Source organism: Microcaecilia unicolor, chromosome 2 (genome assembly GCF_901765095.1).
Source record: "Microcaecilia unicolor chromosome 2, aMicUni1.1, whole genome shotgun sequence".
Lineage (NCBI taxonomy): Eukaryota > Metazoa > Chordata > Amphibia > Gymnophiona > Siphonopidae > Microcaecilia > Microcaecilia unicolor.
In genome coordinates this window covers 460043023-460058822 of record NC_044032.1, presented here as the reverse complement: position 1 = coordinate 460058822, position 15800 = coordinate 460043023, and the positions used below count along the sequence as shown (strand labels likewise).

The 15800-nt window shown below is 49.7% G+C and overlaps 2 protein-coding genes across 2 annotated transcripts in view; one reads left to right on the top strand and one right to left on the bottom strand.

Moving 5' to 3' along the window:
* Positions 1 to 5600: 5600 nt before the first annotated feature.
* Positions 5601 to 6437, bottom strand: LOC115462137 (protein NYNRIN-like). Its single transcript, XM_030192175.1, has 2 exons — positions 5781 to 6437; positions 5601 to 5715 (listed from the first exon to the last, which is right to left on the bottom strand). Exons 1-2 carry the CDS (start codon positions 6435 to 6437, stop codon positions 5677 to 5679), a joined length of 696 nt encoding a protein of 231 aa, XP_030048035.1. The 3' UTR covers positions 5601 to 5676.
* A 7182-nt stretch (positions 6438 to 13619) lies between these two features.
* Positions 13620 to 15800, top strand: part of TEX261 (testis expressed 261) — a 46588-nt gene continuing 44407 nt past the window's right edge. Inside the window, exon 1 of the mRNA XM_030190975.1 lies at positions 13620 to 13787. Within this exon, the coding sequence (XP_030046835.1) occupies positions 13718 to 13787 (70 nt within the window). The 5' untranslated portion in view covers positions 13620 to 13717. The remainder of the gene's footprint in view (positions 13788 to 15800) is intronic.

Here is a 15800-nt window from a genome sequence, read left to right as displayed (position 1 = left end):
ACGCGAGTCTTGCACCTTCCCCCACTCGCGCCCATCCGCGTCGTCGCTCCTTTTTAAAGCCCTGAGGCGTTCTCCCTCTGAGTCCGACACAGGCGATTCACACAGCCTGCCTTCTGCCAGCGTCGGGGCGGCCTCTCCCTCAGACGCGTCTCACCTCTCTGCAAGACAGGAAGTTGCATTGAGGAGGCGGAATGCGTCTGAGGAGAGGCTCCGATGCTGGCAGAAGGCAGGCTGTGTGAATCGCCAGTGTCGGAGATGGAGGGAGAATGCCTCAGGACTTTAAAAATGACGATCACCGGTAGTGTAGCTAAAAGGTTGCTTGCTTCCGGTGAGGTCACAATCGTTTGAAGTCAGTAGCCCTTGGTCAAGGTAAGGAGGTTGGATTCCTGCTTGCCCTTGATCACCAACTTAAATTAGATTTCTGGTCCTAAGTTTCCAGCAACCTTATGTTTGACTGCCTAGATGTATTGTTCTGTTAATTATTTGCATGGTGGTATTAGCTGGCTTTAAAACAAACACATTAGTAGCACTGATTATGCAGAACCTCTGTGCAAACTCCAGGCAGCTCAGTGCTTCGTCTTCCTCTGATACATTTCACTGCACGGACTTCAGCTTTCTCTTTTGAGTGCCCTGTTGATAGCACATATCACCAAGCATTGGTTTCACAATTAACAAAGTAATTGACAGGATCAGTTCAGCTGCTTTTTCTTTCGACTGCCCAGCTCAGGGTAGGAGCCAGCTTTGTGGGTGTTTGAGCAAAGTCCTCGATTGTCTCCAGGAACAGAAAATTTCCAATCATTTAAAAAAGTTGGCTTCTATATGAAATCTTCCCTGTTTGTCATCTGGTTTCAAAATCAAAGCAGAATGATTGAACATTTGGGGCCTGACAGTAGCAGTTAACTTTCTTTGTACTTTCTGGAGCACCAGCTGTTTAAATGGCACCTCTGAATATACATGTAGGTGATTACTGTGTCAGCATGTACCCTTTATATATTTTTATTTATTTATTGCATTTGTATCCCACATTTTCCCACCATTTTGCAGGCTCAATGTGGCTTACAATACATATATGTGTAAATAGCTACATTTATACATGTATATTGCATACACACTTTTGAATGTCAACAGTATTCATGTACAAGACAGTTAGCTCCTCCCCAGTGCTGCCTTCGATCTTATCTAGGTAATGTGAGAGGTGTGCCACCCTCATACCAGGCAGGCAAGTTACCAAATGATCCTCATGTCCACTAGCCACCCAGCTATATGTGCTCCAATCAGGGCCGGTGTTAGGGATGTGCAAACAGGGCAATTGCCTTGGGCCCCCCACGTCACTGGGGGTCCCAAACCTGCCTAAAATTGAAAGAGGGACAATCTACAAGGTAGCTTTATGTCTCCGCTCCCTAGCATCTGCCCTGGGGCCCCATCTTGTCTAGCACCGGCCCCGGCTCCAGTGGAAGGAACACAGAAACTCAATAAGAATCCAGAAGCTCCTTATAGGTATACAAAAAGCAGCTCACAGTTACAAACAGAAGTTATTCTGGTTGATAAGAAACTTGAAGAATAGCAAAGTGAGCTAAAATGCATATTTTGCATGTAGTTGCCATCTTGGGAAACGACAGTAAAATGAGGGACTTGAGCATGTGGGAATAATGGAAGAAGAGAAGAAGAAACTCTGATAAGAACTTAGAAGCAGAAAAAAAATAGTAGGGACTATACCCAAAGCAGACTGCAAAGTAATTCGAACTGAATGAGTGTAACAGAATCTTCGGCTAAGTAAATCAGGAGACAAGAGGCAAATGGTTCTGAAAACAAGGCAGCCTTATTGCTAGCAATGAACAGTACTGAGTTCAGTCTCAGGATACTGCGTCACGAGCGTCATCTGACACTCGTTCTTATACAGATTACTGGTCATGCGCATAAAACGCATCATACGTCACACATACACATGCGCAATACATTAGTAGTTCTGTAGTTCTCACAGAGAAAAGATACGTCAGATTCATAGCTTTCATAGAAATTGTTACTTTGCAAGAAATGTAACTTATTGCAGTGTTCCAGCACATTTACACAATACAGCCTCTATGCCTGAATCACAAGACTGCGCTGGCAGAGCCAGCTGCCTTCCCTACAATCCTAAATTGCTGACTACTACAACTTGTTATCTAGCTGCTGGTTAACAAATACATACTACTAGTAAAAGTCTAAGCTGCACAGGTTTAGGTCTTAGTCTAGGCTCATTATATGTAAGCTGAGGTTTTGGTACAAGGCAAAGGTGCAAGTGTGAATGCAAAGTCCAAATAGAAAATCCTGTTAGTACAAAAGTCCACAAAAGTCCAGACAAAGTAAACAGTGTGTAATGCTGTTTATCCAATACGTCTGCATCCTGTCTCAATCAGTTATCTATCTAGCTACCAGGAGCTGACAGTTGATGGTTAAGGCACAGTACAAGAAGATGCAAATGTTCAGTAAACACCCAAGTATAAAGTATGCCACAAAGAAGGCAAAGTCCATAAGTTGTGTACAAAGAGCTTGAGGTTGTCCTGCCAGTCTAGTGATGGCTGCAGGCCGTGTACAGTGTTCGCTTGTCCACTCCTACAATTCCCCCCTTTTGATACTTGAACATCCGTTCTGGTGGAGAGTATCACCTTCATGAGCCCTAAAAGGGAAGAGAGAAACAGGGACAGTTAGCAAGAGGAGGCAATAAGAGAGCCCTAAGCCCTTGCGCAGCCGGTGGTTGCTTCGCCGGGGTCGAGACGGAGGGTCCCTAATGGATTCCCCCCCCTTTGTAGCCGGACTTGTGCTGTCACAAGGGTGCCGGCCCATCGATCGATCGCCTCGGGAGAAGAAACTTCAGCTTCATCAACATCGGATTGCGGTATGGGGGAATACATCTGGAGGGCCATGATGTGGGCGGCTGCACGCCGATCGGCAATGGTTTCCATAGTGGAACGGAGACATCTAAAAACAAAGGGAAGAGACAAGGGTATTAATAAACAGGACAACAAAAACAGGCCCCCCATGACAAAGAGGCCCTTGAGGCTCCCAGAGGTAGGTAGCCAATCGGTTAGGGAAGAAGTCCAATCCCAGGCACTGTTCCAGGTTTGGACAGGGACGTGGGCCAGCTTCACCATTCGGTCAGTGATATCCTTGATGACGTGACTCTGGTCATCGATCTGCAGGCAGCAGTTGCTGAGGTTGAATTTGCCACACAGCCCGCCCTCCTGGGCCAACAGGTAATCAAGGGCAAGGCGGTTTTGGTACACCACGGTTATCAGCTTGGTGTTCTGTCGTGCCAAGACGTTGAGCGCCAGGGCTGAGTCATTCGTGAGTATTTCAAGCACCGCCTGCAGGCGGATGATGAGGTTCAGCATATAGATAGGGGTACGGTACCCATACGTGCCATCCTCCGCCCAGGTGGCCGGGCCATAGTAATGAATTATGCGTTCTGGCGGCCACTCGTTGTCCTTCCAATCCCCTATCCGGACTTTGGTGTTGCGGGTGGACCGTCTCCGTCTGTTTCTGGGCCCCTGTTCCATGTAGAGGGGAATACCAAGCGTCTCGCCCACCCGAAGGGGCAGGAGGAAGAAACTGGGTCGGACTGTGCCCAGGAGGCAGGTGCCAAACCAGCGGGCCGGGAGCTGTTCGTAGGCCCTGCGGCCGCATATGTAATAGTAGCCTTCCGGGGCTATCCATTTAAGGGAGGCGTTACCCCCGTGTGTCCACGTCGCGTTCAGAGTGGGTTCAGTCCAAATGGGCATCGATATGGCCAGGTTGTCAGTTTGCCACCAGGTGGTCCGGCTGCCATTATACTGGATGACTCCCGTGCAGGCCGAGTCACCAACGGGGACAGAGTATCGTTTTGAGGGGGCTCGGCTGACACACAGAGTGCCTATAATGTTTGTTCTCAGTGCCCATTCATAAGGGCGCGGACGTTGGGGAAAGGTGATATTAGTGGTGTTCAGGGCATCCCACATATGCTGGTGGACTTCCTTCGCTTCCCAGGGCCATTGCTCACCCATGTCGGTGCCACCGCAGACAAAACAGTTAGTAACCCCAAGGGAGAGGGCAATGTTCTCGGCCAGATTAAGGAACATGTTCTGGGCTTCAGGGGAAACAGGAAACTTAGTAGCTGCTTCCTCTGCGCGAGCGATTTCATCGAATACCTCCTGGAATCCAACGATTGTGGTCTGATAGTGCGTGGGAGGCTTTTTCTTCGAGGCTCTGGCAGATGGTGATATAAGTAAGCGGATCCGTCCCGGCCCCGTCAATGCCAAGACCCCAGGTTTGTTGCCAGGGGGTTCCGGGTCCTCTGAGGGGCCAATCCAGGAGCACAGTGTTGCCGGGACCCCGACGGAATTCACCCAGACCGGCACATCCGGGATATCCGCCTCCCGTGTAGGCGCACACTCGCTCCCATCCCGAGGCCCGGGTGTCTGCCCCACATGGTATCCACGCCCAAGGGGAACCATACCTCCAATCTAAAGTTAGGGGACAAACATACTTGTGGTTGTCGGCATAGGCCTTTCGCCAGCTTTGGCTTCCGCACTTATGAGACCAGGAATGCTTGTCCATGGCAGCACAAACGTCAAAGGTAAGGGTGGCCATAGTTTGTATACCGGCAACAAGGACACGGGTGGAGTTAACGTAGTATAGGATGCCACCTCCCTGGACCCCGGTAGACGACGTGATGATCCGCCCTCAATATGCTTGGCCCGGATACTGAGGAAGACCCACTCTCAGGGTGACATTATAGTATCTGGGGGCTGAGGGAGAATGGCAGACAGTGTGGTTCTTGTTCTCCAGGCATCTGTGGAACTGCTGGGGACCATCCGGGGTAGTAATGACGCATGAAGCAAGGGGATGACAATCCTTCTCCGGGGGCTGAGGCTGGTGAATGAGGGTGGTAACTAGGTTATACCCTTCAGCCGTTAGGTGACGCACCAGGCGCAAACACTCGGTACAGTTCAGACTAAGGACAGCCGGCTCCACCGGGACTGGGCAGAGGTGGAGGATGAAGAGTAGTTTGAACATCATGGTTGATGGATGAGGTATCCGAGCTGTTGCAATAGGAAGATGACGAGGCTTAAGATGACAGCTCCAATAAACAGTGAACCAAAGGCGCAGAAGGTCCAAGGGCTAAGCTGCTGACTAGGCATGGACCTGGTTCACTTCCTCTTCAGGGTTAATCGCAGTGGAGCGTCTGGGTGGCTGTGAGCTGTCCAAGCTGTGGGTGAGCCGTCGGTAGGTGCAGCTGGCTTCAGCCTGGTCCAATGTATCCACACGGGGCTTCCTGCAATTTTAACAGCGGTTGGGGTGGTTAGGAGAACAAGGGAGGGCCCCTTCCATTTGGGCTTCAAGCAGTCAGATTCGTCCCATTCTTTCACCCATACTTCATCTCTCACCCGAAATTGGTGTGTAGGGCTGGTAAGGACTAGGGGACCTACACTCTCAGTGTACTGTTGGATGTCCTGCACTACCTCGCGTAAGGCCCTTAGCTGTTTTACTAGGGAACTCTCACCCTGTATCTGCAAGGAGTTGGGGAAGGAAGGCAGAGGTGGTGGCCTAGCGTACATCATCTCATAAGGGGTAAGACCTGTAGCTTTTGGTGTGCACCTAAGATGCAGCAACGCTAGTGGGAGCAGGTCGGGCCATTTGGCTTTAGCTTCTTGGCATAGTTTAGCAAGCTGGTTCTTCAGGGATCGGTTGGCTCTCTCCACTACCCCGCTGCTCTGGGGTCTCCAGGCACAATGTAGCTTCCAATCGAGGCCCAGTCTAGTACTAAGTTGTTGGGTCACTTCACTGGCAAATGCAGGCCCATTATCAGAGTTGATCTGTTTAGGGAGCCCGTATCGAGGCAAGATGTGGTGAATGAGTAAGGAAGTAACTTCTTTAGCCATCTCTGTCCTAGTGGGTACGGCTTCAATCCATCCGATATACGTACACACCGCTAAGAGGACAGCTTTGTAGCCCCAGGCCGGGGGCATGTGCGTGAAGTCAATCTGGCAGACGTGGAATGGGCTGGTGCCCCGAAGGATGTGACCAGGAGCAGGACCTGGTCCTGTCCGTGGATTGTTCCGGGCACAAGTTGTGCATTGGCTGGAAGCATTCTTGGTCCAGAGGGATAGTTTGTTGACATAGTAGGTCTTCTCGAGCAGGCGTCCCAAGGCGTCTCTGCCCAGGTGGGTGCGGTTGTGGGCTTCCCTGACCACCGTCCAGGCCAGGGCTTCGGGTATCCATATTCGGCCATCCTGTAGTATCCACCATCCATTGCGCGATTCCAGGCCCTCCTGCTGGGCCCACTCTGTTTCTTGTTGGCCATAGATGGGGGCTTCTGTGGGGAGATGGACGAAAAGCACGGGGTCAGAGGAATGAGGGAGCTGACTTGCCCTTTTTGCTGCATCATCCGCCCGCTGATTTCCCCGGGCGACGGGGTCCATCCGGCCTGTGTGAGCCCTGCAATGTATCACAGCTACTTTCTTTGGTTTCCATACAGCCTCGAGTAGTTGGCAGATCTCAGTGGCATTTGTGAGCCCTTTCCCCTCAGCTGTTAAGAAGCCTCTTTCTTTGTACAAGGCCCCGTGTACCTGGAGGGTAAGGAAGGCATACTTGGAGTCAGTGTAAATATTCACAATTTTTCCTTCTGCCCAGAGGAGAGCCCTGATGAGGGCGATCAAATCGGCTTTCTGAGCTGATGTTCCGGGTGGCAGGGCCATAGCCTCGATCACATGATCCTCAGATACGACGGCATATCCAGCTTTCCGGATTCCTTCGATCACTTGGCTACTTCCGTCCGTGAACAAAGTGATTCCCCCCTGCCAGGGCTGATCTTTCAGGTCAGGTCTGCTGGAATGTACAGTGGCCATTACCTCTGCACAGTCATGGAATGGGGGTTCCGGGGCTGGGAGAAGGGTAGCAGGGTTGAGGTTGGTGGTGTCCTGGATTTGCACCTCCGGGTTCTCGCACAGTAGGGCTTGGTACTTGACTAGTTGGGAGTTAGTAATCCATCGGGGCCCATGACTCTCGAGCAGGCCGCGGATGGTATGGGCGTAGTCACAAGGAGCGTCTGGCCAAAGGTGAGCTTGTTGGCCTCGTGTATCAACGAGCATGCAGCCGCAATTCTTCGGAGACACCCCGGCCAACCTCTTGCCACATTGTCCATGCCCTTGGAAAGGTATGCTACAGGGCGTTGCCAGGTGCCAACCATTTGGGTGAGGACCCCAAGTGCCAATCCCTTCTTCTCGTCGACGAACAAGTGGAACGGTTTAGTCACATCTGGCAATCCGAGCGCTGGTGGGGCCACGAGGGCCTCTTTGAGGTCCTGGAGAGCCTTCAGTTTGTGTTTCTCCCACTGGAGGGTCTGGCCCTCGAGTTCAGGTCCCTTCAGCTTGGTGTACAAATCCTGGGTCAAAACAGTGAAGTTAATGATCCAGATCCGGCAGTATCCAGCTGCTCCTAGTAACGCACTCAATTCTTTCTTATTTGCAGGAATGGGTTGGTTGCGAATAGCTTGGGTACGGGGTGTACCGAGCCTTCGGGTTCCTTCTCGGAGGCAAAACCCCAGATACTCGACTTCGATCTCACATATCTGGGCCTTTTTTTGGCTGGCTCGGTACCCTTGAGCTTCCAAGGTTTTCAAGAGGTGTAGGGTAGCTTCTGCACAATCCGTGTATGTTTCCCGGGCTACCAACAGGTCGTCCACGTACTGGACGACCGGCCCATACTCGTCCTGGTAGATCTTCAAGTCTTGGGCAAGTTGGTCACCGAAGAGGGTAGGTGAATTCTTGAATCCCTGGGGGAGCCGGGTCCATGTGAATTGCTGCTTACTCCCAGTCTGTAAGTCTTCCCACGTGAAGGCAAACAACTGCTGGCTATCGGCAGCAAGAGGGATGGAGAAGAAAGCATCCTTCAGATCTATGACACTATACCACTTGGTTTGGGCTGGCACTTGGGCTAGAATGGAGTATGGGTTAGGTACGAGGGCAACTATGTCAGCCACCTGGTTGTTAACCTTCCTCAGGTCCTGGACGGGTCTGTACTCTGATGTTCCTGGCTTCATAACGGGCAGCAGTGGGGTGTTCCAAGCAGATCTGGCCGGTTTAAGGACCCCTTGTTGAAGGAGTTTCTGTAGATGCGTTTGCATACTGTGTCGGGCTGCATAGGGGATGTGGTACTGTCCTTGGTTGACAATCTGGGCATTTGGTTTGAGTTCGACCCAGATGGGGATGGCGTTGATAGCAAGTCCGCCGGGGTTCACTTCTGCCCACACGCCGGGCACCCCAGTCATGAGGGTTCTTCTGTGCCATGAGAAAGGGGTATCCTGGCAATAGCGGCAGTCATCAGGGCCTGCGAATAAGGGGACGTGCAGTCTCCATTCTTCTTGTACAGGACAGATAAGTGTTACTGGTCGGTTTTCAAACTGGGCTTCTACTTCTCCCGTAGCCTTGAATCTTAAGGTGGCCTGGAGCTTGCACAGTAGGTCCCGCCCAATCAGGGGGACTGGACATTCGGGGATATGTATGAACTGATGAGACACCATCGTCCCTCCGATTTGGACATGGCGTTCCTTTAGGAGCGGGGCAGTGAGGGATTTTCCAGAGGCCCCCACAATCGGTATGGTTTCTTTCGTGGGAGGGGCTATGGCAGTGGTGATGACTGATCGTTGGGCCCCAGTGTCTAGTAGGGCCTTCATTAGTTGTGTCCCCACTCGGATTTCCACCAGAGGGTCAGTGGGGACTCTGCCCTCCCGGTCACTTCATGCGGGATAGCCCCGGGCCGCGTCGAGGGCCATTTGCCATTCCTGTTGTTCAATGTGTCCCCGGCCGTGGCCTCGCTGTCCTTGCCTGGGGCCTCGTGGGCGGTCGTCGTCCACCCCCTCTCGATTCTGGTCTCGTGGCTTCTCCGGGCAGTCCGCCCACCAGTGCCCTTCTTGTCGACAGTTGGCACACTGGTTCCTTCCTATGGGGGACCGCGTTCCTCTACCCCTTCGGCCCCTTCCTCTGCCGCGCGGTCTTGATCCCAGGCGCTCTTCCAACACCGCGGCCAGTACATCTGCATTCTCACGCATCCGTCTGCTTGCCTCTTTTCGAGCTTCGGATTTCTCTTCCTGATCGCGGTATCCGAACACGCGATCGGCTATGGCCTTCAGTTGGCTTATACTCATCCCCTCAAATCCTTCAGTCTTCTGGAGTTTCTTTCTTATGTCCGGTGCTGACTGACTGACAAAGCTCATGACCACTGTGGGGACATTTTTTGGATCTTCGGGATTTATTGGGCTGTGTCTCCTAAACGCTTCCATCAGGCGTTCTAGGAAATCCCCTGGACTCTCATGCTTTTGTTGAACCACGTTGTGAATTTTTCCCATATTAGTAATCTTCTGCTTGCCTTTTTTCAGGGCCGCCAGATAGGCCTGCTGGTATTGACGGGTGCGGGTTTGACCATCCTCCGTCCGATAGTCCCAATCAGGACGTGCGGTGAGCACCTCCCTTCTTAAGCGGTCTTCTATCTGCGCGTCGTCCGGGTGGGCTCTCCGGACCGCCTCCTCCATATTCTGTTGTAGCAGGCGGCGTTCCTCAGTAGTCAGGATGTGGGCACTCAACTGCCTGAGATCACCCCAGGTTGGGTTATAGCTGTATATTATGCCCTCCACCAGTTCTACAAGTTGTTCGGGTTTATGGTCGTAGGAAGGCCCATGCACTTTCCAGTTATACAAGTCGGCACTAGAGAATGGGACGTGACTGTAGACTCGATGGGCTGGCCTCCCGGGGTCGGAGTGTATGTTATTGATTGTCGAATCGGAAACAGGTCGGTGACATCCGCCCTCTTGCTTGGGGGGAGGGTGCCTATCGGGCTCGACTGGGGAAATCGGGTTATCGGTTTAGTGACCCTCTGGCTCTTCCTGGAGGTTCCGGGGCCCGTTGATTCGGGAGTACTTGCCCGGGAAGTTTCTTCCGCGTCTGACTCTGGGCCGGAGGCCTCGGCGTTATTCTGGCCCTCTGTCAAGTTCGCGAGATTGGGATATATGGGGCTGTAAGGGGGGGCGCCACCTCCTCCTCGTAGGCCTCTACCGTGCTAAGTATAGGGGCCGTCGGAGGAACCTTTTCGGGATTCTGGGGGCCCTGAACTTTCCCTCGGATTTCTTTCGGAGGTTTTGGTCTTTGAAGGGTACTGGAAGTACTGGTAGTACGGGGCGTGGCCTCCGTGTTGGTAGTACAGGGCGTGGCTTCAGTGATGGGGGTGTTCCCTACGGCCTTCACGACGGCAACAGTTGCCGGGTAGTTGAGAATATTGGGCGTGGTATGGGCTTTCAGCTTGGTCTTGCGACCCTTCCTCTGACTTATCACCATAAGGGCGGTCTTTTCCACCTTGTGCTGGGCCCAGACCAGCGGGTTCCGGACTACATCAAGCCACCCCTCCACATATGGGATATCCTCGGGACAGCCTGGATTTCCCTCAACTATAACCATATTCATGACTGCCGCCACTTTTTCATATTCGAATGACCCTTCCGGTGGCCAATCGACAAATCTCCCTAACCCGGGCCACATAAACTGACATCACTGTATCATCCCAGCTTTACTGCATTGTTCCTGGTCGAACACTTCGCTAAAGTGTTCCGTCATTAAGTCTAACACAGTAGACCCACCCCCGCCCATCCTAACCTGAGTGCCAAAGGATAGGAGACAAACAAAGGGGGAAAGGGATGGTGGAGGAGTAAGGGGTCTCGTTCCACCGGACACAAAAGGGTCAACAGCCGGCCTGACCGGAATGCGGTCGCCCGATCCGAAACTGCAGGCCCACTCACTCAACTTTCATACGCCACAAGAAACCCTCCCGTTCGGTTCCTTCGCAGAGCCTAGTGGGTTTCGGGACCTAGTCCGTATTAGCCACTGGCCAAGAGGGTGATCAAGCCTCTTCTTCGACCCTTTACCGGGCCGGTCACTACCCAGAGTATACTCGCCTGTCCGCCGTCTTCGGATGTGGCCTGTTGGCGCAGTTCCCTCCGGAGTTCAAGAGGAAAGAAAAAAAAAAAAAGAAAAGGTGCCTCGCCGGAACCACATGGCCCCACCGCCAGTCAGCCGGCGTCTATCAGCCCTCCTTTGGGAGATAGACGCTGAAATCAGCGGTGGCCACTTACCACAGTCTCGGAGGGGGGCAGATTACCCGACCCGACCGCAGCGGGGGAGGGGAAAGAATATAATCCGTTTCCCTCTATGTACTCCTGGCTGGCTCGCCAGAAAATGTAACAGAATCTTCGGCTAAGTAAATCAGGAGACAAGAGGCAAATGGTTCCGAAAACGAGGCAGCTTTATTGCTAGCAATGAACAGTACTGAGTTCAGTCTCAGGATACTGCGTCACGAGCGTCATCTGACACTCGTTCTTATACAGATTACTGGTCATGCGCATAAAATGCATCATACGTCACACATACACAAGCGCAGTACAGGCACATGCGCAATACATTAGTAGTTCTGTAGTTCTCACAGAGAAAAGATACGTCAGTTTCATAGCTTTCATAGAAATTGTTACTTTGCAAGAAATGTAACTTATTGCAGTGTTCCAGCACATTTACACAATACAGCCTCTATGCCTGAATCACAAGACTGCGCTGGCAGAGACAGCTGCCTTCCCTACAATCCTAAATTGCTGACTACTACAACTTGTTATCTAGCTGCTGGTTAACAAATACATACTAGTAAAAGTCTAAGCTGCACAGGTTTAGGTCTTAGTCTAGGCTCATTATATGTAAGCTGAGGTTTTGGTACAAGGCAAAGGTGCAAGTGTGAATGCAAAGTCCAAATAGAAAATCCTGTTAGTACAAAAGTCCACAAAAGTCCAGACAAAGTAAACAGTGTGTAATGCTGTTTATCCAATACGTCTGCATCCTGTCTCAATCAGTTATCTATCTAGCTATCAGGAGCTGACAGTTGATGGTTAAGGCACAGTACAAGAAGATGCAAATGTTCAGTAAACACCCAAGTATAAAGTATGCCACAAAGAAGGCAAAGTCCATAAGTTGTGTACAAAGAGCTTGAGGTTGTCCTGCCAGTCTAGTGATGGCTGCAGGCCGTGTACAGTGTTCGCTTGTCCACTCCTACATGAGGATGCCTGCATCTTATCTCTGGCACACTGTGCTGGCTCTCCTCTGACCATCACACTGTGAAATGAAAGCTGATATATTCTAAGCAGAGCAGAATAACTTATTGGGGATGGCTACTTGGGGTTGGGGATCTCTGTGTTGCCTCTCTGGTTTGATGAGTTACAGAGTAATAGGGGAATTTGAAAGTACTGAATCTTTTCTTAATATTTTTCCTTTATTCTCCTTTGTTATGAGAATTGGAACTACTAATTGTAGTGGACTTGAACTGAATAATTTCTGGGGGGGGGATTTGATGATAGCATTGTGCTCATTATTTCAATCAGTTTTTCTGTACGTTTAGCTTCATTTGTCTTTATTTGAAATTTCATAAATAAATTTTCTAAAAATTGAATAATCTTATCAATGGGGTGGAGCTAGGGTGGGGGTGGGGCTAGGATGGGGCCCCACCAACTTGGTCTGCATAGGGCCCCACACTTGCTAAGACCGGCCCTGAAAGGGAGCAGGGAACCAGCAGAGCCGACACCCCCCCCAGCGGCGTGCACCTGGGGAGGACCGCTCCACCGCCCCCCCCCCCCTTCCTACATCACTGATCTGAAGTAGCATTGAAGTGAGAATGATTAGATATTTTGACACCCACCATACAGGACTTAACAAAGATCTGGGTTTTCTAGCCCATTATAAACCATAGTGCTTTGTCACCCTATTATCACCATGTATAGGTATCATCTTTATTTTCCATGTTTTATTTTATTCTAATTCTATTGATTACCTTTAAAAGTGGACTAAAACAGTTACCACATCTCTCTACTCATGTTGGTTCTGTAAATCATCAGTTGGAACCTTAACTCATCTTATCTTTGAATGCCGAAATCTTACTATATTTTGGTGGACATCTGGAAAGAACTTTCACAAATCTTCAAACTTAACGAAGCAATATCTTTAAAACACCTAGTATGGAAATCATCAGCCTTAGTAACTGATCTTACAGATGAAGACAAAGCTTTGACTTTTTTTAAATCCAATTGTACAGTGGTTATCAATCACTGGAAGGACAACACTAATCTTACCGTGTACATTTGGTGAAATTGGGTTATTCTTTTTAAGAAATATGAACAAGCCTATTTGTTTAATATGCGTCCCTCTTCCAAAAAAATTACGAAATTGGAAGTCCTTTAAGTTTGAAGCCAATTTGAAATATTCTGCTTCTTGTACTTAATACTAGTAACACGTGGCTATTTTTTGCACTGTTTACATTACTATGTTTTTACAACTTTATGTTATATTATTGCATATCTTACTTGATGTTTGTTTTAGTACATATTTAAAACAATAAAAATATTAAAAAAAAAAAAGGCCAACAATTTCCCGTAGCCGGGCTTCAAACCTAGCCCAATTAGGCGCAAAAACCCGCCCCCAACGGCAGTACTGCTTTTTTTTGGTGCGTTGGCAACTTCTTCCCTGCCACCGTCGGGCCTGAGGGGGCGCTGTAACCAAAGAGTGGGCAGGCAGGGAAAGAATCAGCGCCCCTCTCTCACGCTCTGTGTGTATTCCCTGACTGGGGCTGGCTGCTTCCTGTGGACGCCGAGCAGCCCCGGCCCGCGGTGCGGCTGGGTGTCAGGATGTGGTTCATTTACCTGCTTAGCTGGCTCTCTCTGCTCATCCAGGTTGCTTTCGTCACCTTGGCGATCGGTGAGTTCGTGAGGTGAAGAGCAAGTTTTGCCGGGTTAGGCCGGAAATTCCGGCAGTGTTGTAGAGCGCGAGTCTGTATACGTACGTGTGCGCACGATTCATGCATACGTTTCCCTTCAGTTTGTATGGAAGCTATTCCACGTCTGTAGGTAGGATTTGCGTGGTCCGCTCATGGTCTCCCCCGCAGCTTTGGGGGAAAAGAAGAGGCGATGGCTGAAAGGCAACTGAAACTAGTGGCTTGGCAGGGCCCGGCTCCTGAGTGTATCTGGACTTTGCTTCTTCTGGGTCTGCATCTTGTTGCGTTGTCGGCGGGTCTTGTGACCTGAGAACCAGGGGAACTGGGCTCGATTCGCACTTCAGCTCTTTGGTGGCTCTGAGCAAGTCACTTAACCCTAGGTATATACTATGTAAACCGCTTTGATTTGAAACCACAGAAAGGCGGTACTTCAAATCCCATCACCTTGGTGTTTCAGCAAAATTTACGTGCTCAAAGGCATTACGAGCAAGTGCTTTTCTTAGCATAGTGTGTGGTCCCCCCCCCCCCCCCCCCCCCGGGTACTTTAAATATGAGAGCGTGTTTTAAAATGCTTTTAAAAGAAAGGTCGAGCTGTTGGAGGCTTCAGCTAGGAAGATCCACTAACTCCTTGAGCTAAAAGCTCTGATGCTTTAGCAGTGCGATGCCTGCTGGTGGTTGTTTCTTTGAGACCAGCAAGGCAGTGCCCTGATTTCCTTGATAGTAGCGGATAAGGAGTCAGTGCCTTCAGAAACTTTAAACTGTATGTTCTCCGAAACGCAAGACAAAAATGGAAGAACTAAATGTTTTTATTTCTACTCCCTGAATCATTTCGGATTGTTTGCTGGTGATGCTGCTGTTCGAACAGGAAATGACAAGGTGTCATACTGTGAGGCGCATTTTCAAAGCACTTAGCCTCCCAAAGTTCCATAGAAACCTATGGAACTTAGCCTCCCAAAGTGCTTTGAAAATATGCCTCACAGTGTGTTAAAGTCCCATGTTAGGTTTGAACTGGAACCTAAAGCCTTGGAAGCATACTGGGCAGTGCGAGACTTCTTTATTTCTACTATACAGATAAACAGCTTTCACCTCCTGATTCTAGTATCATTTTTTGAACCTGTTTTTTTTTATGGTTTCTAGTAACCAAACTTTGATTTATAGTGAATGCTGTCAAATAAGCAAGCAGCATTGCTCAGGGGTTGTCAAATAAGCGAGCAGCATTGCTCAGGGGTTTGCTTGTTTTGAGCACATCACACTATTTGTTTGGATTTAGCCCACACCTTTTCATTGATAGCTAGTGAGTAGCACTTACCTGGAGTAGATATTTGGTATATGGTTTTGGCAGTAGTAGGCACTTCTGAAAATCTAGTGTCCTTTTTATTTATCTGCTGTCTCATTTTTACCCTTAAGGAAAGGTCATTTAGGAGTAGGTCAAAACAGCTCCATCCCTGTTTCCAGCCTAACAAATAAAGTATGCATTGTTCAGACCATATAACCATTCAGCACAGGATAAGATGAATATTAATCTCCCACCCTTTTAGAACAAGTCTGTTGTAAAAATAGAACAGAGTATAGGCTTGGTTCCTAGCCCTGCTTTAAAAAGTTAAAAATGGTTTGGAGGAAAGAGAAGGTTAGTACAGTAAAGTCTTGATTATCCAACATAAATGGGACTGATAGGGAAAACAATGTAACCTCTCAAACATTGCGTAAATAAAGGCTGTGAAAGCAGGGTCCCAGATGACAACGGTGCTGTTTTGCTGTAAAAAGCAAGATTTCTAGTCTGAAACTTCCATCTGTGATATGCCAGAAAATGGAAAGAGACATGATGACATCACCAGGAGGGGGGGGGGGAACTCTATCAGATTACTGAAAGTCGGATAATCGAGACTGCTGTATCTGGGCAAGAGGGTCAGAAGTGAGATGGGCATGAGACTTGCAGAAGGGGAATGGAAGCAACATACGGGTGATGCTGAACTCTATACTAAGAGGTCCTTTTACTA

Bases quoted from the DNA above. Each gene is read 5' to 3' on its own strand.
- LOC115462137 (XM_030192175.1), bottom strand. From the start codon at position 6,437: ATGGACCCCGTCGCCCGGGGAAATCAGCGGGCGGATGATGCAGCAAAA. The intron at 5,716-5,780 runs AGTACTAGACTG...CAGCGGGGTAGT, and splicing joins GTGAAGTGACCCAACAACTT to GGAGAGAGCCAACCGATCCC.